At 45.1% G+C, this 23439-nt stretch overlaps 1 protein-coding gene across 6 annotated transcripts; it reads left to right on the top strand.

Moving 5' to 3' along the window:
* Positions 1–353: 353 nt before the first annotated feature.
* LOC122755535 (zinc finger protein 501-like) lies at positions 354–23227 on the top strand. 6 transcript variants are annotated; one of them, XM_044004112.1, is made up of 7 exons: positions 354–809; positions 4581–4667; positions 7457–7583; positions 8142–8237; positions 10018–11364; positions 14419–14578; positions 18975–23227. In XM_044004112.1, exons 2-6 carry the CDS (start codon positions 4635–4637, stop codon positions 14571–14573), a joined length of 1758 nt encoding a protein of 585 aa, XP_043860047.1. In that variant the 5' UTR covers positions 354–809; positions 4581–4634; the 3' UTR covers positions 14574–14578; positions 18975–23227. The 6 variants fall into 6 exon arrangements, with proteins under 6 accessions (XP_043860047.1, XP_043860049.1, XP_043860051.1 ...); XM_044004114.1 differs by having other exon boundaries at positions 354–852; XM_044004115.1 differs by lacking the exon at positions 354–809 and adding an exon at positions 1062–1156.
* Positions 23228–23439: the final 212 nt, after the last annotated feature.

Below are 23439 nucleotides of genomic sequence, written 5' to 3'. Positions count from 1 at the left end.
TCTAGGAGCCTCCTCACCCAGAGCCCAGCCCTGGAGACTAAGCACAAAAGAAGGGAAGGGCGGGGCGCAGCAGCCGGCAGTACGTGATCAAGGGGGCCGGGTCAGTGCCTGAGCCTCTTCTCGGGTGCCCCGTTGGGCTCTCCTCCCAACATCAGTACTCATGGGCCCCTCCCCCAACCTTGGTTCGCCGCCTCCTCGCGACCACCGGTGCCCTCCTTAGTCCGGGTCTTCATCGGCCCTGCTTGGCCCACCGCCCGGACCTCCCACCCGGCCTCTCTGCTTTGATCTTCCATCCTCCACACCGACGTCACCCTCCCCCTCTAAACTCCCGTGGCTCCCACCGCCTCCGCACACTGTGCCAGGCGCTTCAGAAAACAAAAGTGTTTGTGAAGCGCACCCCCCGACCATCTTGGGCGGTGGACGCTGACATCCCATTCTGCAGATGAGGAAACTGAGGCAAACAGACACATGACTTCAAGTCGACTAGGGGACTCTCGCCACGGAAACCGCTCCTACAGAGGCGTGTGCAGGGGCATGAGGCCCCGCCCCTTAGCCCCGCCCCTCGCAACAGGTGCCTCCATAGGGCGGGCTAATGAGCTTCAGGGAAAGGATCCTTGGGGTAGAGGAAGCGGGGGGTCCGAAGGCTTCTGGGAGTTGTAGTTCTCGGGCTATCAGGCGTCTCGCAGTGCCCATAGGAGGGGGCTTCTCGGGCAGGGATGCCCGCGCAGGCGCGCCGCCATCTCTAGCGCAGACCGCTGCTGGCCCCTTGCTCCGGGCGGGTTTCGTGGCTGGTAGGACGGAGGCAGCAGGTAGCGTTGGGCAGGGCGGTGGCTACGGCAGTATCTGAGGAGGGTTCGTTTGCTTGTTTGCTTGCGCGGAGGGGGGTGGTGATGATGGTGATGCTGGTGGGGGGGCGGGCCGGAGGCGGAGCCCGCCGGCTGGCTCGTGTTATGGTTCGCGGGAGCCTGGCTCTGGAAGGGAGGGCGCTGGCTCTCTCTGCGCAGGCGCGGCGAGGGGTTGGTGGTAGTACGGGGACACCTCAGGGGTGAGGCTACTGCGGACCTCCATGTGCACAGGCGCAAGCAGAACGGCTCGCGGGAGGGGGAGTGTAGGAGAAAGACGTCAGGCTCACCTAGGGACCTCCTTCTGCGCAGGCGTACGGTCGTGATCGGCCCGCGGGAGGGGGATGTGTGAGGGCTCTGGAGGGTTGGCTCAGCGTTACGGAGTTCTGTCTGCGCAGGCGCGCGGAGTGCCTAGATGGGGAGGGAAAGGCAAAATTCGCACCCTACCTGGGCTTTCAGCTCGGCTTCTCCTTAGAGAGTGTTGGGGAGCGAGGAAGTGGGGGAGAACTGCGTGCTCGGGTGTGACCCGCGGCTAGTCCCCCTCGCTTCCCTGGGTCTCAGTTTCCTCTTGTGTAAACGAGGGGCTTGGCCTGCAGGGCCCCCGAGGCTGGGGAGTGGGGCTCGGACCCCCGGGGCGCCAGGTGTAGCCTGAGGGCCGGCTCTTCTCCCCGTTGGGTTTAAATTCGTGATACAGAATTACAGAGGAGCCCGATGACAAGCACACAAGTTCAGCCCCCAGGTTCGGAACCCGAACCGTGATCCCCAGTCATGTAACCTCCCTGAGCCTCAGTTTCCTCATCGGCAAAGTAAAGGAATTGAGCCAGATGAGGGGCCCGTGTCGTGTTTCCTGCGAACTTGGGGGGGGGTGACATGTGTCTTCGCACGAACCCCTCCCCGAAATGCATCGTCTCCTTCACTTATTTAGCATTTTGAGATGAGACATCCGTTTCATGATGCGATACTTGAGGTCAGCAGAGAGCTTAGAGCTGGATAAGTAGATGATGCTTCAAGCCTCGGGATTGGAAGAGATCACCAAGTGAAATAAAGGAGGGCCCGAGAGATCCCTAGGGACTCCCATGGGACTGGAGCAATCGGATGGGTAGGGGGAGAATTGGGAGAGAGTGGTGCTCAGAAAACTTAGATTGAAGAGAGTAGCGAGGAGGAAAGGGTGGTCGGGAGAATGAGGATTGAGAAAAGACCGTTGGATCTGGCAACTAGGAGAGAGTAGTTTGGGTTGAATGATGAGAACGGAAGCCAGGTGGCAAAGGGTTAAGAGAATTGTTTGAGGAAAGGAAGTGGAGGCAGGTACTGCAGATGACCTGCTCCAAGAGGCTAGTCACAGAAGGGAGGAGAGAAAGAAGACTGTAGTGGGTTGGGATGGATGGATCCAGTGAGAGTCTTTTGAGGATGGAGGAAGCAGCCCCAGACAGGGAGAGATTGAAGGTAAGGGAGAGAGTGGTAAAGACAGAGAGGCAATCTGCTGGAAAATAGGAGATGCGGTGGATCCCCTTGGTCTTGGCAAGGAAAGGACCCCCTCTATGTACAAGAGGGGTGGAGGAGGACAGGGCAGACAGGGCGGGAGGGGACAGTGGTGTGAAATGGGACCAGGAGAGAAGAGGGAGCCCTGGGTGAGTGGCCTTAATTTTTCAGTGAAACACAAAGCAAGATTTTTAGCTGAGAGGGTGGAAGGAAAGGAAGCTTTAGGGGTTTGAAGAGGATGAGGTTTGGAAGAGCAGCTGAGGTTGGTAGTGAGTCACTTAGGGAGGTGGAAAGGCATTGGTTTGCTACAGTGAGGGCTCAACTGAGATTATGTAACATAAATTTGTAATGGGCCCAGTCAGCTCAGCTTCATGATTTTCCCTAGCTTCATTCAGCAGCACATGAGCAGAAGCAAAGGCCGACTGGATGGTGGGAGTAATCCAAGATTGAGGTTGGGCAGGGTTTGAGGTTTGTCCTATCTCCAACAGGATAGAAGGACAAGGCACTTGAGAAAAGAGGGCAGGGTAGTATTGAGTTAGTTCAGCAAGGGGTCAAGATGAGGTAGGGAAGAGAGTATAGCTAGTGCAGGAAAGAACTAAGGGGTCTAGACTCTGGAAGTCTTGGGGAGAACAGGGTCAGGGGATGTAAGGCAGAGAAAGAGGTGGGATGACATAATTGAGATCAGTAAGGGAATTTGAGTTTTTGAACATGGAAGTAGAGAAGTTGGGGGCAATGGCAAAATCCGGGGTATGACCACTTCGGTGAGTAGTGGAGGTAGAGTCTTTGACCTCACTGAGTTTACAGTCTGTGGTATTGGAGACATGATAGATTTGCAGATGATGATTATATGAGGAGGGGAGGAATGGGGGGGGTGAGGAAGACAGACAGACAGGGAGGGAGGGAGGGAGAGAGAGGGGGTATGGGGGAGAGGGGAGAGGGGGGCAGAAAGAGAGAGGGAGGGAGAGAGACTGACAGAATTATTCAGGAAAATGTGAGGATGGTAAAACCCTATCAGTTCAGGGGAGCAGGGATGGATTTAGTGAGAAGGCAGTCCATGCTCATATAATCATACCATTAGTAGAGCTGGAAGAAACCCTTTTATTTTTTTTCAGATGAAGAAATTGGGGCCCAGAAAGGGGGGTGACTTGCCCAGGGTTTCATAGGTATGAAGTGGCAGCGTCCAGATTCCTGAGATAACCAGAGATCTGTCACCTCATTTGTATTCACACCATCTTTTTAAGGGGAAGGCAGATTCAGGCATTATTCTCTCAGCGTTAGAAATGCTGAAACAGTCATAAAGAGATTCTGTGAGCTTTGAAAGAAATCTAGATTTATTGGAACAAACATTCTTGCTAACCAGTTTTTTGGAAGAGAAACTGAAAACAGCCATGCCCAAACAGAAATATGTTTTGCATGATTTCACATGTAGAATGGGTATCACATTGCTTGCCTTTTCAATGGGTGAGGGAGGATCTGGAAGAAGGGAGAGAATTTGGAGCCCCAAATTTAAAAAACTAAATGTTAAAAACGAATTATTTTGGGGGGCAACTAGGTGGCACAGTGAATAAAGCACTGGCCCTGGATTCAAGAGTACCTGAGTTCAAATCCAGCCTCAGACACTTGACACTTACTAGCTCTGTGACCCTGGGCAAGTCACTTAACCCTCATTGCCCTACCAAAAAACCAAAAAAAACTCCCAAAAAACCCTAATTATTTTTTAGAAAAGTGATTTCTGTGAAAAAGGGGAGGGGGGAGAAACTATATCCATGGGGGTAGGGTCGAGGTGTGGGGGTTTGGTGGTAATTGAAACTAAGAGGTATTATAAACTTTTGTTGAACTGTTACAGTTAGACAAAGCACTTACTAGGTGCCAGACCAGGTAACTGTGGCTCAGGGAGGTTAAATACTTTCCCTTTGCTGATTTGCCGTTGCTGTACTTTCCTTGTGGAGATCTTCCCCCTCTTAGCATCAGATGAATCCTGTGTTTCAGCCCTAGGGAAGTGAATCGTCACACAAAGGTCTGTTTGAACTTGGACTCCTCGACTCGGAGGCCAGTTCCCTGTCTCCCACACAAGCACATTCTTCAAAGGAAGCTTTTCTGAGCGTTGGGGGTTGTGTTCCACCATAGGAGCCGAAACCAGCCTCTGTTCTGTTTGTAACCAGTGTATCCCTTCACTCTGCAATAGGAATTTTCTAGCCAGGCAGTTCTGACAGCTGCAATCTAGGACGGTCTTCCTCATGGCTTCCTCCTTCTGTGCAGGTGCTCCTCTGAGGAGATTGCCTTTCCCGGGAGGTTAACACAAAGGAAGAGGGAATGTCTTCTGGGATCCTGACAGTCAGCTCACAGGTGAGTTGAGTCTCAGGGGCTGCAAATATTTCCTTCTTGCATCCTGGAATTTCTCTTCCTAACAGAGTTCTGTTCAGGGGCCTGATAGTCAGATGTCAAGAAAGGAATTCTTCCCCCAGTAATTTGTTCTTAGGTTTATCAAACATGGGACAATTGTTTGCTGGCTTATCTAGTCTATGCCATTGAATTTTTTCTCATTTTTAAATAGTAATAGCGTTTTGATGCCTACTGCTTTATAATGTAGTTTGTAGCCTCCTCCAGATTCTAGACTTTTTGTTCTTACAAATGAATTTTGTCAATAATCCATTTAGTTCTTGATTGGAATCAGTAATTTGATTGGAATAGTACTGAATCTTTACATTACTATGGAGTCTATTGGCATGACCCAGCCATGAGGAGTCAATGTCTTCCGAATTCTTCAAGTCTCTATTTCTGTAAAGAGTGTTTTATAGTTGCATTTATATGAATTTTGTGTATGTCTTAAGAGAGTTATTTTCAGTGGAGTTTTTCTTGTCATTTCCTCCTGGTTTTTGTCAGCACAGTAAGGAAATGCTAATGATTTCTCAGGATTTATCTTGGATCCTGCTGCCTTGCAAATGCTGTTAATCATCTGAGGTTTGGTGGGTTTTTTTGCTAGTTCTCTGGGGTTTTCTCAGTGCATCATGATGTCATCTACATATGGTTTAATTTCTCTGTTGATATTTACACATTTGAGTTTGTCCTCTTGTCATTTCTATATCTGGCATTTTGAGAACTGTATCAAGTGATTTTTTGGGGGGGAGGAACTATGGGACTATACTTGCTTTCTCCTTTTTTGCCCTGAAAACACTTACAGGGTTTTTCCATTGAAAACAGCTTTAGGTTTTAGTTTTAAACACATGATTTTAATAATAATAAAGAAAGGCCCTTCCATTTCTATGCTGTGGGAGGCTTTGCTGTATTTTCTCAAAAGCTTTTTTTGTTTGTCAATAAAATCATGTGGTTTTGTCAACTTTGTTGTTCGTATAATTATGTTAATTTCCCCCAATGTTAAATAAGCCTTTTATCTCTGATGTGAATTTAGTTTGGTCATGGTGAATTATTTTCATGATATATTTCTGTAGTCCTCTTGTGATGGTTTTATTTTAAAATTTTACATCAATATTCATTGGTAAGATTATTATATGATTTTTCCTGTCTTTGCATTGTCTTCTCCCCCTTTATTTAGGGAACAGGATCATATTTGTTTCATTAAAGGAATTCGGTAGGGTATCTATTTTGTATCTATTTTTGAAAGGAATTTTGTATCATAGGTGTCATCTATGTTTCTCCAAGTCATTGATAAAAAATGGAGAAGACCTGGCCTAGAACAGAATTTGCTCTTGGAGGCTTAATTCCAGGTTGACATTGGTGCATTAATGAGCATTTATTCTTGTTGTAATTCATCATGTTCCGAATCCACCTAATACCCTGTTAGGTTGCCCGCCCCTCTGCCTTTTCCAAAAAATATTCTAAAAGATTTTCTTCAATGTGGGCAGAAATGGGATTAGCCATTTCCCCCACACCAGGGGAAACAGATAGACGCTTGATTCCCTGCTTAAAGAGCAGTGCCCATAGTTCTTCCCTGTGTGCCCAGATGTCACGAGAATGCCCTACTCAGCATTTTCATGCTTGATTTTCCTTTGCTGACCCAGGCAACAAATGAAATTCGACGAGAGTTCATTGGAGTATGCTGGCACAGTCCATAGGGCACTGGGCTTAGAATTAGGGAAGGGGAAGGAAGGAATTGTGCCAAGCTCTGCGTTTAAGTGCTTCACAAATGGGATCTCCTTTGAGAGACTCAGCAGCCCTGTGGGGTGGGTGCTGTTACTATCTGCATTTTACAGTCAAAGAAACTGAGGCAAACAGAAGTTAAGTCACTTATCTAAGGTCATTCAGCTAGTCTGTGGCTGAGGTCAGATTTAAACCCTTTAATCTTCTTGACTCCAGTTTGTGCTCTATATGCTGCACTACCAGCTGTCTCAGGAAGAGCTGGATTCAAATTCTACTTCAGACACTGCCAGGATGAATGGCCTGAGGCAAGTCACTTTCCCTTCCCTACATTTCCTCATCTGTAATAGGTGATTGGACTGATTGACCTCCAAGATCCTTTCTGGCTCCAAACCTTTTAGGAATTACAAGGGCTAGAATATACAACTTCATGTAGCATATATAAGTATATGTGTTGTAAGTAAATGCATATCTATCTATCTATATCTGTACATATATATTCTGAATCGATAGGATAACCAGTGAATTAAAATGCCCCCGTTAGTAAGCAGGGGGCCAAGCTCTAGATGCAGCTCGTTTCTCTCCTGAACTCCAGTCCTGCCTGGTCAATGCCTCACCCCTGCCCTAGGGGGTAGAGTAGGAGGTGCTTTCTAGGTTGAAGAGAAATTTGGAGTTGGTGCCCTCTGTGGCCTCTCCCAGTTCTGAGGTTCCATAATTGTCCTATGAACCCCACCCTCAGGACCTTCTCTCAGTGTCGGGGCTCTCTGTGCCCTGTACTTAGAGCTAGGCCAACCACTGTCTTATATTTTCTCATTTATTTCATGGATAAAAGTTTCCATTCAAGGCATAGCAGCTCCTCCAGGGCATGGCCTGTGTGCCTTGGTGCCTCCCAGAGATGCAGTGACTCCTGTATTTGGAGCATCATTGACACATTCTCAGTTGTCTTGGTCTCTTATTCCACTTGGCCTCCTGAGGCCTTGGCCATCTCTCATGCTGTGTCTGGGGCTTGGCCCAGAACAGGAATGTGTTTGGCATTTCAGGTGTCGTTGACATTCAAGGATGTGGCTGTGGACTTTACACAGGAGGAGTGGGGGGAGCTGGACCCCACCCAGAAGGCCCTGTACAGGGAGGTGATGTTGGAGAACTACCAGAACCTGGTCTCGTTGGGTAAGGGCAGCTTCCCTGGATACTCAGAACCCTCCTGTGGTTGTCTCTGTTTTCTCATTTTGTCAAGAGCTGTGAGTTCTCTAAAGCACTGAGGGGAGTCTGGGCTTTGGGATTCAGGAGTTAGAAGAAGGAGTTCACAGTTCTAGAGCACCCTGTGATTCACAAGGGGCTTTCTCCGCAGCATCCCTGGGAAGATGGTACTGCAAGCACCTGTGTTTGTTTGTTTGCTTAGATGAGGAGAGTTTGAGTGACTGACCTCCACAGCTAAGGCATGGTGGACCTGGGGCTTGACCGGAGACTGGGTGTGCCTTTCACTACCCTCTGCTTTCTCTTAGCAACTACTATTCCTTTGGGGGCATAGAACTTGGGTGCCAGTGCTCCTTCCAGATGAAATAGGATCAGTGTTAACTTGGATGTGAGCAGTTTAATTTGCTGCCCAGGCTGATAGATCTTTCTCATGCATCAGAGGTCCTAAGGACCAAGAGGCTAGGACTGAATCCTGGCATAGTTATCGTGACCAGAGTAAACATCCCAAACCTTTCTCTTTCCCCTGAGCAGGGTGCCAGGCTTTCAAACCAGATGTGATCTCCCATTTGGAGCAAGGGAAAGGGCCCTGGATGGTGGAGGCAGAAAGCCTAAGAGGCAGTCGTCCAGGTAAGTGAGTGACCTAGTTTGATGGGCAGGAGATGGAGAACTCTCTCTTTCTCCAAAGTCTCCTCAGCCTTTGCAGGAGCTCGAGAGTGTTTGGCAGGAATTCCCTCCCTGACTTCACCTTTTCTGCAGCTTTCCTCTTGGCATGGGCATTCGGCCTGTGCTTGAACGCTTTCGTTGACTGGAACCTCATTGTCTTCTGAGATGATCTGTTCTCATTTTAGAAAGGTAAAATTCATGATCGCAGTGTTGCTCCATCTGACAGAGGAAGACAGCCTGTCCAGTACTGGGAAGTCACTTTCCTTCACATCTGAGGCTTTTTAACCCTTTATCCTTCCTCTGTTTTCTTTGCTCTGGACTCAGAGTGAGAGGGGTCCTCTGCCTTTCTAGAGAGGGTTCTTTGCTGTTATTTTTCTTCCAGCACCTCCCGAGACTTTCATCTTATGATCGCTTCCTCTCTCTGATGTCTTCATTCTGTCCTTGTCCAGAGCTTCCTAACATTTTTAGGCACCCGCTGTATGCCCGTACTGTGCTCGGTACTGGGACTGCAAAGACAAAAAAGAAAAGGAGCGTCTGCCTTCAAGGAGTTTCCATTTCAAGATGATTGAAGGAGGAGGAGGGGGGGGGAGGGGGAGGGGGAATAGAAAGAGGGGCGTGAGAGGAAGGAGGAGGGGGAGGAGGGGGAGGAGAGGACTCAGCTGAGGGCCATGGGAAGGTTTCCTGGAGAGACTGTTGGGGCTTTGGGGGGTGCACACACTCCATGGATGGCAGTGAGCAGCCCATGCCTGGAGCAGGCCTCTTGGTCCTCTGTGCTTTCTCTACAGCCTCAGAAAAGGTTAAAACACCCTCGTCGTACCGCCCTGGAGGGGCAGAGACAAGCATGAAACTGTCCTTGCCCTCGGGGAGCTTCTGTTCTAATGAGGGAGATGACATGGACTCAATGTGTACACGACCAGACACATTCTGTGTATATGGAGGGTTACCTTGGAGAGGAAGGCATTTGTTGGGGAGAGCCCAGGGGAGGCCTCCTGCTGAAGCTGGTGCCTGGTCTGGGTTGGGATTAAACCCGGGGTCCCCAGAGGCACAAGTGAGGAGGGAGAACTTTCCAAGTTTGGGGCACGGGCAGTGCAAGGACTCGGAGGCAGGAGGTGTATGAGGAGGGGCCTGTCTGGCAGGCACAGGGGAGCGCTGATTGGGTTAGGAGCATGGGGAGGGAGTGGTGACCACGTCAGGCTATCACATGCATTCAGAGTCGCTTTAGGTAGTGGTAGACAGTCTGCATTGGAGAGGAGGCAGGTGACAGTAAAAAGCTTCGGGCAGTAGTCCTGGCAAGAGGCAGTGGGGGACTGTGCCCCGATCTTGGTGACCCCTTCCCATTATGTTTCATCCTCCGATTTGCTTTCACCACACTCCTTCTGCTTAGTTTGTTTCTTGGGCCACCCCTTTCTGTCTACTGCCCATTAACAGAGTAGTCTCATTTTTTTGCTTTTGTTACAGCCTATGTCAGTCCCTACCCCCTTACGATCACTTAGGTCCCATTCTCCCTTATCTCTTGAGATCACTGGATTTAGAGCTTGTGGTCCACAGAGATGAGGTCACTTGTTCAAGGCCACCCAGGTTGTAGGTGATTGTGTTCTTTCTCTCCCTTTCCTATTCTTTCAACAAAAAGATATCTGTGCCCTGCACTTGTTCTTATAAGTTTCATTCTTCCATTTCTATCACAAAACTTTCCTTTATTCCCTTACAAGGAATAGCACACATTTGACATTTTTATTTCTTTTAGATTTCAAGATTAGACCTGAAGCCCAGCAGTTAGCTCCACAGCCAAACCTTTCTGAAGAAAAATCTTCCCAATTCACAGTTGAAGCAGTCTCAAAGGCCAAGTTAGGAGAAGCCAAGGAATGTGGTAGCCATTTAGAAAGGAGACCTCAAGTGAAATATTTGGGTCAAATGATTATTACCCATAAGAAAGATCCTCATTGTAAAGAATATGGAATAAAATTTTGTCTGACCCCAGTCCCTGTTACAGAATCAACTATTCCTGAAGAGTCCCATAGTAGAGATAAAAGTGGAAAGAACTCCAAATCTTTAGAACAAGTCAAAAGTAAAAAAAGTTCTTCAAGTAAGAAACTCTATGAATGTAATGAATGTGAGAAAACTTTTGTCCAATATGCACAATATACTCAACATCAGAGAATTCATTCTGGAGAGAAACCATATAAATGTGATGAATGTGGGAAAGCCTTCAGCCAGAGTGCATGCCTTACTCGACATCATAGAATTCATACTGGAGAGAAACCATACGAATGTAAAGAATGTAAAAAATCTTTCAGTCGGATTTCCTCCCTTACTCAGCATCATAGAGTTCATACTGGTGAAAGACCCTATGAATGTAATGAATGTGGAAAAGCTTTCAGTGACAGTTCATCACTTACTAAACATCAAAGAATTCACACTGGAGAAAAACCTTATAAGTGTAATGAATGTGAGAAAGTCTTTAGCCGGCGTTCAAAACTTATTCAACACCAGAGAGTTCACACTGGAGAAAAACCCTATGAGTGCCAAGAATGTGGAAAAGCCTTCAGGTGGAGTACCTACCTTAATGAACACCAGAGAATTCATAGTGGAGAAAAACCATATGAATGTCCTGAATGTGGAAAATCCTTCAGACAAAGTAGAGATCTTGGTCAACATCAGAGAATTCATACTGGAGAGAAGCCATATGAATGTAATGAATGTGGGAAAACTTTCAGATGGGGTACACACCTTACTGAACATCAAAGAATTCATACTGGAGAGAGACCTTATGAATGCAATGCTTGTGGAAAAACCTTCAGGCAAAGTGGACAGCTTACTAAACATCAGAGAATTCATACTGGAGAGAAACCTTATGAATGTAATGAATGTGGGAAAACTTTCAACCAGAGCGTATGCCTTACTCGACATCAGATAGTTCATACTGGACAAAAACCCTACAGATGTAAAGAATGTGGAAGATCTTTCAGTCGTATTTCCTCCCTTACTCAACATCAGAAAATTCACAGTGGAGAGAAAGCTTATGAGTGTGATGAGTGTGGGAAGGTCTTCGGTGACACATCTTCACTTACTAAACATCAGAAAATTCATACAGGTAAGATATCATAGAACTGTAATGAATGTGGGAAAAACTTCATCATGAGTTCAGTATTTATTCACACTCAGAATTCATATTAGAAAAAAGCCCAGTGAATGTAGGGAAGCCTTTAGGTGGAATAATACTTTACTGAATACCAAGAAATCCATATTAGAGGGGAAACAATATTAAGGTCATGACTGTGGGAAAGCCTCCTGCTAGAGTATACATGAGACAGCAGGGAATTCATTTTGGCAAGTATCTGAGTTTCTGCCTATAACCTAGTGCCCCCTTAAAGAGCAGCAGTGTCCAGCATGTATCCACCTAATGCTTTAAAAAAGGTTTGCAATTGAGCATACGCTGAGTGCAAAAACAACCTGTCATTCACTTGTTATTTGAATTCATGGATTGGTTCAGATTTCTCTAACCCTTGGGCTCCTTGAAATGTTTTATTGTTGTCCTAGGTTCTATTCTTGCTTGCCTGATGCTTTATATTTGAAATCTCACCTTCACCTGCAACTTTCTGCTATTTCTATCAGCATCATGGTTCCTTTTCTTTGGCACTTCACTTTGACCTTTAGCCTCTTTGACTTTTTTTGCTGCCTCTGTGCCCACTTCCATTACCCACTTCCCTCACTTGTGTGATGAAAAGCTGCTCCTCATGTTTTGTTCATTTACTAACTAACATTTGGTCAATACTGACTGACTTGTCATGGAATTCTTTTCATATTTCTGTGCAGCCTGAAGGTTTGGAGAACTTGGATTCTTTAATCCATACTGAAGATCTGATCGATAGTGACAGAATTTGTTGCTTGTATCACTTTTTCATGAGCTTTTTTTCCCCCCAGAAGTTTACATCTAGTGGTGAAAAGGTGGACTTCCTTTCACGAAGCCACTTATGAGAAATCTCCTTCATCACAGGGAAGATATGTATTATTTTTAAGAGCATTCAATAAGCCCCTCAAATTTATATATATATATATATATATTTTAAATTAATAAAGTATTTTATTTTTTTTCCATTACATGTAAAGATAGTTCTCAACTTTTGTTTATACAAGCTTTACAATTTCAGATTTTTCTCCCTCCCTCCCCTCCCTCCCCCTTCCCCTAGACAGCAGGTAATCTGATATAGGTTATATATATATATATATATATATATATATATATATATATATATATATATATATATACACATAATAACATTAATCCTATTTCTGTGTTAGTCATGTTATAAGAGAAAAAATCAGAGCAATGATGAAAAACCTCAAAATAGAAAAAAAAAACAGCATCAAAAACAAAAGAAATAGTATGGTTCATTCAGCATCTATGCTCCGCAGTTCTTTTTTTTTTTTTTCTTGGATTTGGAGATCCTCTTCTATCACGAGTTCCCTGGAACTCTTCTGTGCCATTGCATTGGTGAGAAGAATATAGTCCATCACAGTAGATCAACACTCAATGTTGATGATACTGTGTACAATGTTCTTCTGGTTCTGCTCATCTCACTCATCATCAGCTCACGCAAGACCCTCCAGGTTTCTCTGAACTCCTCCTGCTCATCATTTCTTACAGCACAATAGTATTCCATTGTATTCATATACCACAACGTGTCCAGCCATTCCCCAATTGATGTAAGCCCCTCAAATTAATCAGCTCCCTGTCATAGAAGGCAGACCTCTAGGAGGATAGTAGATCACTTATTAATGATACTGGCTCATTTTTTTGTCTTTAACCAACACATCTCTTTAAATGAGCCTAACTAGGGCAGCTAGGTGGCATAGTGGATAAAGCACTGGCCTTGGATTCAGGAGGATCTGAGTTCAAATCTGGCCTCAGACACTTGACACCTACTAGCTGTGTGACCCTGGATAAGTCACTTAACCCTCATTGCCCTGCAAAAAAATGAGCCTAACTATATTGGACCAATGAATGGAGAAGTAGATGGCGTCCATCTGGTATGAGCTGACCATGGTGAAATTGGCAACCACCACTCCAATATCAGCCTTCAGTGTCTGAACATCCAGGGTCACATCTTGACCCAGATTGGCTTTGCCTTCTTACCTTTCATATTAGCCTCTCATTCCTGCCATTCCTGTCACACTTCACTGGGAAGAGTCCATGCAGTCCAGCTGAGGAAAAGTGCCTGACCTTGGTTCACACCTGAAGAGTGTGTGTTGGGGGGAAGAGGATTTTAGGGGGATTGTCAGCAAAGGTGCTTGGGCTCTTCCAGAGCCTCCCACACGTTTAAATCAAGCCTGTTCTACACATTTCCATGTAGAACCAGTCTTCTAAACTCTGGCATCTGGACAGTGGCGATCGTCTTCTATAATTGTTTCCAACCACAATACATTTTTTATATTGATTTTGAAGAAACAAAACTAAAGTACATATTGACTACTTAAGTGGAATTTTGTTTTAAAATCGAGTGTGCCAGTAATATCTGTATATGGGAAGTTTGGTGGGAATATGGAATCCAGAAATCCTTTAAACACATATATGTATTTTAAAAAAGACTTCAAAATTGAATTATAATTTTTTCCAAATCCCAGTATTGAGAAACCTGACCTGAAGACCAGGAAGGTTCAAGATGTTAGGTTGCATGGCCCTACTTAACAGGTCCTTCCCACTAATGCAGTAAAAAAGCAAAAAAGAAGGGGGGGGTGTCACATTCTTTATACCCAGTCTTATTCCAAGATATCTGGGCTTCTCCATTAGCATGGCTGCCAGGGATTAAGAGATGTGGGGGAGGGGGGCAGCTAAGTGGTACAGTGGATAAAGCACCAGCCCTGGATTCAGGAGGACCTGAGTTCAAATGCAGCCTCAGACACTTGACACTTACTAGCTGTATGACCCTGGGCAAGTCACTTAACCCTCATTGCCCCGTCAAAAAAAAAAAAAAAAAGAAAAGAGATGTGTGGGTAGGCTGATAAAAGTACAGCCCATCAACCACAGGTGACGTGGTATGCCAAGTGTCCTTGACCTACAGCTCCTAGGTTTCTAATACAGCTGTCCCAGGATCACCAAAGATGCTCTTCCTTTTTTTTCTCTCGGGTGGATCTCTTTGTTCTCTAGGTATGTCCCAGCTTCCATCACCACCATGCCTTGGCACTGACTTTGCATCAGGCAAGAATTTCCATGATGTGGCCACAACCTTGCCAGCCAGCGACATATGTGCTCCTGCCACTACACTGGTCACAATTCCTCTCATTTCTCCAGCAAGTTCCTAGCTCAGGTAAATATGTTTCTCACATTTTTGCCTCTCAAATACCTAAATGATCAGGAAAAATTTGGCTTTAGAATTTCTCACTTGGCAGGTTTACATTATGGTCAGTGATTGAGTTTATGATAAGAAAGAGCCCCCTGCTCTTTGAGAGATTTCTATCCAGTCTAGCAGATGTTTATTTTATTTTTTTAATTTAATTTAATTTTAAAAAAATTTCCAATTACATGTAAAGATATTTTTTTTGAGTTCCAAAGTTTTCTCCCACTCTCTCTTCCCTCCAGTCTGATATAGGTTATACAGTACAGTCATGTTAAACATATTTCCATATTAGTCATGTTGTAAGAGAAGAATCAGAACAAAAGGAAAAAAATATGCAAGAAAGAATAAACAACAACAACTGAAAAGCAACAACAAAAGTGAAAATAGTATGTTTCAATCTGCATTCAGACTCCATAGTTCTTTTTCTGAATGTGGAGAGCATTTTATACCATCACTCTTTTGGCATTATCTTGGATCATTGTATTGCCAAGAACTAAGTCTATCACAGTTGATCATCACACAATATTTTTGATACTGTGTACAATGTTCTGCTCATTTCACTTAGCATCAATTCATGTAAGTCTTTCCAAGTTTTTCTGAAATCCATCTGCTGCTTATCATTCTTACAGCACAATCGTATTCCATTACATTCATATACCACAACTTGTTTAACCATTCCTCAATTAATGGGCATCCCCTCAATTTCCAATTCTTTGCTACCACAAAGAGAGCAGCTACAAATATTTTTGTATGTGTGGGTCCTTTTACCTTTTTTATGATCTGTTTCGGATATAGACCTAGTAGTGGTATTGCTGGGTCAAAGGGTATGCACAGTTTTATTTGTTTGTTTTTGTGGGGCAGTGAGGGTTAAGTGACTTGCCCAGGGTCACACAGCTAGTAGGTATCAAGTGTCTGGGGTTGGATTTGAACTCAGGTTCTCCTGAATCCAGGGCCAGTGCTTTATCCAGTGCACCACCTAGCCACCCCGTTTGTTTATTTATTTGTTTAGTATGCACAGTTTTATAGCCTTTTGGGCATGGTTCCAAATTGCTGTCAGCCGTTTAAAGGCCTGGTCAAAGCAGAAGTCACCAATTCCCCAGGTCTTTAAACAAGGACAGGGCTCAAACTTTGATTATTCCAACTTGCTCTGGGCAATAGCAGGATTTCTTTTGGGAGGAGACAACTAGAGGACAACTCTATTTGGACAGCTAGCCTGTCCGTGGGCTCCATGGGTGTGGTTAAGGATAAATTCATGAAGCAGGCACATCCTTCTCTCTGATTTACTGATTGGGATCAGGTCTATGACTTGGGATGATACTCCCCATCCCTTCACCTTAATAAGACCACTATACCTAATGTGGAGGAGCCTCAAAAGCTAGCTAGGGATCATTCTTACTGCACCCTTTCAGCATGGACAGGGCAGCTGGAGGTAAGCCTGAACTTGGATTGCTAACAAGCACATCACTACCAAGTAGGCAACCTACTAGGCAGAAGAAATTGCCGTTGGAGGCATAGGCAGATGGTCTTTCCTTGTGCCCCTCCCTTCCCCAAAAGTCGGGCTCATGGATCTATTTCCTGCTGGTGTAGGATGATTGTCATCTTAGGATGAGGCAAACTCAATGGATCCGAGATGGTAGATTTGGGGCTGAAAGAGTCTTCATCTGGCCCAACCCCTTCATTGTACAGACTCATGTAAAATGTCCTGAAGAAGCCAAGTGGCTGGCCTGCCACTATTATGATAGTAGTTGCACAACCAGAACTTAAACCCAGGTCCTTGGATTCCAAACCTGGCACTCTTTCCACCATGTCACTTAAGTGTCCAAGATAGCTGCCCTCCATTGTTTCAATCCTTACCACTTCCTTGAAGGTGAATATGCTCACATTTATAAAAGAAGAATTGACAAGTGTTTCTTTTCCTGATCCTTTATTGTTGCTTTTTTATGGTTGTTTTTCTTTTTAACTTTTGAATAAGGGATGAGAGAAAGGAAGGATAATGCAGATAGAAAGGGGCAGAGATGAGGTGTGAGGAAATCAGGCAGTTGGGAGGCCATACTAGTTACCTAAAGTAGTTTTAGCTGAAGGTGAGAGGATATGGGGGAGGTTAAAGCAATGATGGAAATCTGGTGGCAGCTTTAGGAAAGCACCTGAGATAAAAGGGAGGTCAACCAGGAGGGACAAACTCAAGACCGGGGAGAAGAGGTAAGTGAGCCCTGAGAAACAGCTCACGAGAGATCTGGGCTGCTGTGCCTCGTGACGGCCTGGCCCTGTTCTACTTTGGCGACCTCCTTCATTGTATCCCGGCTGGGACTGGGCCTTGTGGTCCTCTATTTAGAGCCAGAAGTTTCCCTAGGGCTCCTCTAGGCCGGCTCCCTCATTTTATAGTGCTGAGTGCCCAGAATTTTCAGCACTCTGCTGTTGAGAGCTATTGGCAGAGAAGAACTGAGCCCAGTTCAGAATCAGTTCATTGGAGCAATGTGAAACACATTTGACAGCCAAGGGAAGAGAGAACTGAGGAGAGACTAAGTAGCCGCTCTGCAATAATATGAAATACACTAGGACTGAAGGAGACTAGTCGTTACCACAGCACCCTCCTTTCATGTATGCTGCATTGGGCCCCTAATGCCCATCTAATAAGCACCAGGCTTTCTTTGAAAACATAGGAGACTCGTTTGTTTGAGCAGTGGCCCGGCTGCCTTCAGGATTGTCAGGAAGTAACCACTCTCAGGGCATATGTTCTTACTTCATTCTGATAGGATACAAATGCTACTTGTAATGAACGGATTCTCTAAGTTCTGCTCCAACTCGACTTCTTGGTAATGTCTCCCGCTGGAACCTCAAGTGTCCAACAATAATATAGATGAGGAGTAGATGAGCATGGTAATTTTATTTTCTAAAAAATTCAGTTTTCAGTTCCTTATTCTCTCCCTCCATTCCCCTCCCCCACCCACTGAGAAGGCAAGAAAGCAAAAAACCATTACAAATTTGTGTAGTCATGCAAAACCAATTTCTGCATTAGCCATGTCCATTTTTCAAAAAGCTCAGCAGTTTTTGCATGTCTGAACATCAAGCATGGAGTGTCAGAAACAACGTAAAAGGATAAACAGTTGCAACTAAGAGCTTTAAAAAAGGGTGTATAAGCCAGTATCCAAAGGAAAATGTAAAAGGCCAACATTATTTTTGAACAAAATAAAACAGTTTCAGTTTGTAGACCATCAAAAAGTCCTTAATATCTGGGTTTTGAAAATTAATTTATTTCTTAGCTTCAGCTAACTTTATATATATTTGAAATTGAGTTAAAGTTGGGGAGAAAAATTTCTTCTTAAAGCATAATTAGAAGAAATGAAAGAATCCACTGATGTTTTCTTCAGAAACTAATTAGAAGTTGGAAAAATTAACAACTCAAAATAAAACTAAGACCTGTTTTCCCTGATACCTGTAGGTAGTTTAATGGCATGTTCTGTGCAATCATTTTATAATATTTACACATTTTACATCCAAACAGTGTCATAGACATCTCAAGAACTTCCCACAGAAATGGTCTGGAATTGGAACTGATTGCTGACTTGGTTGACCAGTGTATAGTTAAATGTTTTCTTCTATAAAGACTACAGAGATAGCCATGAAATTAGACCTGACAGCCCCAGCAGATGGCCTGCCCATTGCCGATGATATTGTGCACATGAGAAATGATGTTAAGGGCATTTTTGTGTCTTTGGTTGAAGAAGGAGGTAGACTTTTATCAAAACTGTCACCATTATGGATACCATTTGTTCTTATCCCTCCTTGGTTTCATACAAGGACAGCCAGCCCGGACAGATTACTTTCAGGTTGGAGGAGTGCTTTGTGTATATTCTCTTATTTGATCCTCACAACATTAATTTGCCAACATTTCTTTAGCAGTTCCCTGACTGATGGGCATCTGATTTGTTTCCAGTTTTCAGTACCACAAAAGGTCCTGCTGTGTATATTTTGGTGTATAATTTCCAAGGAGGCTAGGAGCCACTTCAAATCCAAAGGCAGAGAAAATGGGAGAACCCCCAAATTCATCATCTAAGAATCCTCTCCCACCATCAGAACCAGGGCTTCTTAACCTTTTTCACTCATGACCCCTTTTCCTCTGAGAAATTTTTACACAACTCTGGGTATCTCGGTATATAAAATAGGTCTACATAACCTTTTACTGTTGCCAAATTTTTCACTACCCCCACATTGAGTTGTTTGACCCCACATGGGGTTGTGATCCACAATTTAAGAAGCTAGGCTCTAAACAATACCCTTTCCTTTGTCATCACCACCACTGCTACCACCACACTCTTAAGTTTTCACTCATTTCTTTTGCTTTATAACTTAATCTTTGAAATTTCAGGTGGCACGAGAAGTTTCCCCAACTAATTGGAAGAGAATTTGACTGTCCTAACATGCAGTTACCACGGATCCCTCCTCCTTTCATCCATGTTTGGCTGTTGGCACATGGAACTATGTAAAAGACTGCATTTGGCCCCCTGCAGTTTATGTTCATTGTTTTGTTCAGATGTAGAAGGTTCATTCTCAAGTCAAAGACCATGTTGTAAAGATTATAAATCAGCTGCATACCCTACCAGCTTCCCAGGACCTGTAGTCCTCTGGACCATTTAAATTTGCAGTAGACAAGGCACCATCTTATTTGGAGTTACCCAGAATTTGGCTTCCATCATAGCATTTCTGAAGAATGATTGTAGTGTCCTGGGATACAGGAAGGTTAAGTATGAGTCTAGGGATCAGTGACGTAACTTGACCACACAGTGGTCCCGTGGGACCATCAGGGTCTCTCTGACATTGATAAAATTGGCAGGCTGCCTAAAAGTGCCTCAGGGCTTGTGGTGTCAGGCCTGTTTGCAGGGGAGGCAGGGGATGGGAAGGACAGCATTAGGAATGTAAGTGTCATCCAGTATCTGCCCTCCACCTGTCCATTACCCAGCTGGCCTATGGGATTTGGAGGCTGTTCAGATTGACTTGGAACACACCCTTCCCGCTCTGCAGCATCTTTCCCGTAGGCCCTCTCCTCTGGCATTGTTGTCCCCCTGGTGCAGGCTCACAACACCGCGCACCTGGATGATGGCAATAGGTTCATCTCCCTAATTCCAGGATCTTCCCGCTCCAGTGCATTCTCTAGTCAGTGGCCCGACTGATCCTCCTGAAGTATCAGGCTAACTGTGTTACCCGCCCTGAGTCGGTAAACTCTGGTGACTTCCTGCTGCCTCCGGGATCGACCACAAAACTCTTGTCCTGTCCAGCCCTCAGAAGCTGGCCTCCTCCCCAATCCCACCCCCAGCCGTGTGCTTTCCCACTGAGCCACATCGGCCTCTTTGCTGTTCATCGAACGTGACACTTTATCTCCCAGCTCTGACCATTTTCCATGACGATTCCTCCTGCTCCGGATGCTCTTCCTCTTCATCTCCACCTCCTGGCTCCCTTGGCCTTTTCCCAGTCCTCCTCAATGCTGGTGCCTCCCTCTGCTGATTATCTCCCGTTTATCCGGCCTGCATCTCATGGATGGATCTCATCACACCATGAGCTTCTTGAGAGCAAGAACCTTCCCCTTTCTCTGTCTCCCGGGGCTTAGAACGGCTCCTGGCATAGAGTGGTTGCTCAATAAATGGTACGCCCTGCTTCCCTCTGTATACTCTGCCAGCTGGTGACCCAGGACTTCCCACCGGACCTCAGACTGAGCACATTCATCGGCCGCCGGTACCTGGATCGCTCTTCCTCCTCGTCTCCATCTCCGTCCTGGCTTTCCTGGCCTCCCTCATCCCAGTCCCTTGTGAAATCCAGCCTCCCACAAGCAGCTTTTCCCAGTCCCTCTTTGGCGTGTGCCTTCCGTCTGCTGATTATCTCCAGGGAGTCCTGCCAACAGGGTGCAGAGCGGATTCCCTGTTGTCTCCACCACTGGACTGGGAAGGTGCTTAATAGATGCATGTTGACTTTGGCCTGCCACTGGGTGTGATTGAATGCATCGTGGCCACAGGGAACAGCTTAGAGATTGGGGGGGGGTGTTACCCAACACATCACCCACAGATGCTACCACGACCCTGTGCCTTCATGTGAAACCATTACCAAAGCTCTGTGCTGCCCTCTTAGGCTTCCCTTGAGCCTCCCCAATGCCCACTTTGAAATTCCAATGGCATTTTCACTTTTAGACCTTGAATCTGCTGTTGTTTGTATGTTGTCTCCCCTATTAGACTGTGAGCTCCTTGAGAGCAGGAACTGGTTTTGCCTTCCTTTGTATCCCCAGCGCTTAGTAGGTCTAGTGCCTTGCACATAGTAGGTGCTTAATAAGTCCTTGTTGACATGCACACAACATTCTATCTCCAAGCTCTGCCTCTTAGCTTCCCTGCCCACGTCCCTCCTGCAGGAGGCTTTCCAGGTAGGTCTCCCTGCTCCCAGCTGCTAACACCTTCCCCTGCCAGGTTACTATCTTCCACGCTGTGTATATCGTGCATGTGCCTAGTTATTTACACATTATCCCTCCCATTGGAGTGTACACTCGTTGAGGTCAAGACCTGTCTATTGCCTTTCTTTGTGTCTCTGGTACTTAGCACAGTTCCTGGCACATTAGTAAGTGCCTAATAAATGCTTGCTTATCGTCTGACTGGCACACGACCATTCCTGGGATGTCGATCCCCATGATAGTACTGCCTGGTTCCTTAGCCACCCCTGTCTCCATCCACATTTGTGGTGCCTTCCCCATTAGAATGCCCAGTCCTTGAGGACAAGGCCTATTGAGCTTCCTGTCTTTGCTTCCCCAGTGCTTAGGCTGGTGCCTGGCTCTTAAGAAATGCTTCTTTGCTCATTTTGGCACCATAGTTTGATGTGGGTAATGCTTGGGTGTTGAGTAGTGCAGACGAGGGGTTGTCGGGAAAGGGCACTCTCTTGGCACGGTCTCCTAATGCTGGTGACGTAAGGCACTGGAGTGTACTTCCTAGAGACGCATCACATGCTGTTAGGAAATCTGAGAGCGGTGCCCACTTCTGTCATGGAGTTGGGATCAGTCATTCCTGGCTTGTGTAAAGTGCCCGCTGCCTTTTTAAGATGTTGTGCATTTATTTCTGCTTCTGGAGCCTTAGAAAATTGACATAGAGAAACATTTTGACAGAATATCACTCTTAAGCATTGCTTGTGTGGTAGAACTGTGAACTCTGTGTGTGTGTGTGTGTGTGTGTATTTTTGTTGTATAAATTTGTCCATAAGATTCTAAAATTTTCAGTGTATTAAAATGTTGAATAAACTGTCTTTGCTGACTCCCAAGAATGACAGGACAATCCAAATGGATGTTTAGAAAGCAATGACTTAGATGTGGGGCTTCAGAAGCCTCCCCCTTACATATTACAGATATCCCAAGAAATAGGGCAAGTGCAATATTTGGGTCCCTGACACAGATCAATGGCAAACTTTGAAGGGAAAAATCCCATTTAATTTGGAAATAAATGAATAAGTAATAAGTAAAAGAGAGGTATTTTGACATACTGGATGGAAAGACTTGGTTTTAGAACCAGCTCTGAATATGCTGTCTTTGTGACCCTGGGCAAGTCACTTAACTTCTCCATGGCCTGAGTAACTCTGATGGACATGCTACTTTGAGGTAGGTGTCACTCTGCATTGGTAAAGTTGGGGGTTCCTTATACCAGTTAAATCACAGGCCTGGAGAAGGAAAGGATGGAAGAGAGGAGAACAGAGACTAGCTGTGTTATTTGGATTATTATAGTGGAGGTCAATATACTCAACTGGTGCCAAAATGTCCTTCAAACTAGAAATAAAGTAAAAGGGGCAATGGTGATGCTCTGGGGAGCCAGAGGTCTAGTTGATGTGCCTCCACCCATTTGATGGAATTATAGGGTGTCCTCTCCTTGTGAGCATTCAAGAACTCTTATGATTGGTCTCCAGTGCCTGGGTCTGCTCCAAGGTGATTGGCGACTTCATTAGCTGAGAAGCCATCTTCACCTTTTGGGGTTCTCTCTCATTTCATTGAACATGCCTTGAACTTGACTGAGCCAAACTTGTGTATACATCAGTTAGAGATGGGAGGAGAGAGCAGAGACCTCCTTGAAGAACCCAAGGGCTTGTTCTAGGAATGGGAACAATTAAACCTGAACATGACAGAAAATGAACGCTTTGTAAATACCCTGAGATCCCTGGAGATCATATGCTTTATTCTATTCTGTAACATTCCACAAGCGTTTGCCCCCAAATGCCCCCTAGAGTAATTTATGAATGTATTTGTGTGCTCGGTTTTTTATTCAGATGCCTGGTTCTTAGAAATTCATGGTGAGTGGACTCTAGGTATAGAGATAGACATTTTCAGAACTGGCCAATGTGGAGATTTGTTTTATTTGACCATATTTATTTATTATAAAGGAGTGCTTCCATTTGAAGAATGGAGGTTTGGTGTATTGTGATAATGATGCAAAAAATATCACTAATAAAATATTTTAAAGATGCACTGAAGAGATAGGAAGGGGGTTTATAAGGGGACACAGACAAGCCAGGGCAGCATTTGTACTATCATGTTAAACTTAATAGACAGTGTTCTTAAAAAACTATAATAGAAGTTCCATTTCTGATAACAATCCTCTTTTCTGTTCTTTGCATATTGAAATGTTTGTTGATATTTGTCAAGTTGATAATAAAAAAGAAATTTCACTATAAAAAGTGCATGGTGAGTGTGTGCTGCCTGAGAACTCCATTCTTGCATCTGCTTGTAATAAATGTAATTAACTGAGCGATCTGACTCAAACATAGTACATAGGCCTGGCCATTGGGCAGGCCTGTGAGGTGAGCTCATGGATCCTTCAGTC

Source organism: Dromiciops gliroides, chromosome 4 (assembly GCF_019393635.1).
Source record: "Dromiciops gliroides isolate mDroGli1 chromosome 4, mDroGli1.pri, whole genome shotgun sequence".
NCBI lineage: Eukaryota > Metazoa > Chordata > Mammalia > Microbiotheria > Microbiotheriidae > Dromiciops > Dromiciops gliroides.
This window is presented reverse-complemented; position numbering and strand designations above follow the sequence as displayed.

Coding starts and splice junctions, on each gene's coding strand:
- LOC122755535 (XM_044004112.1), top strand. CDS start 4,635: ATGTCTTCTGGGATCCTGACAGTCAGCTCACAG. Junction 4,668..7,456: donor TCCTGACAGTCAGCTCACAG/GTGAGTTGAGTC, acceptor TTGGCATTTCAG/GTGTCGTTGACATTCAAGGA. Junction 8,238..10,017: donor CCTAAGAGGCAGTCGTCCAG/GTAAGTGAGTGA, acceptor TATTTCTTTTAG/ATTTCAAGATTAGACCTGAA.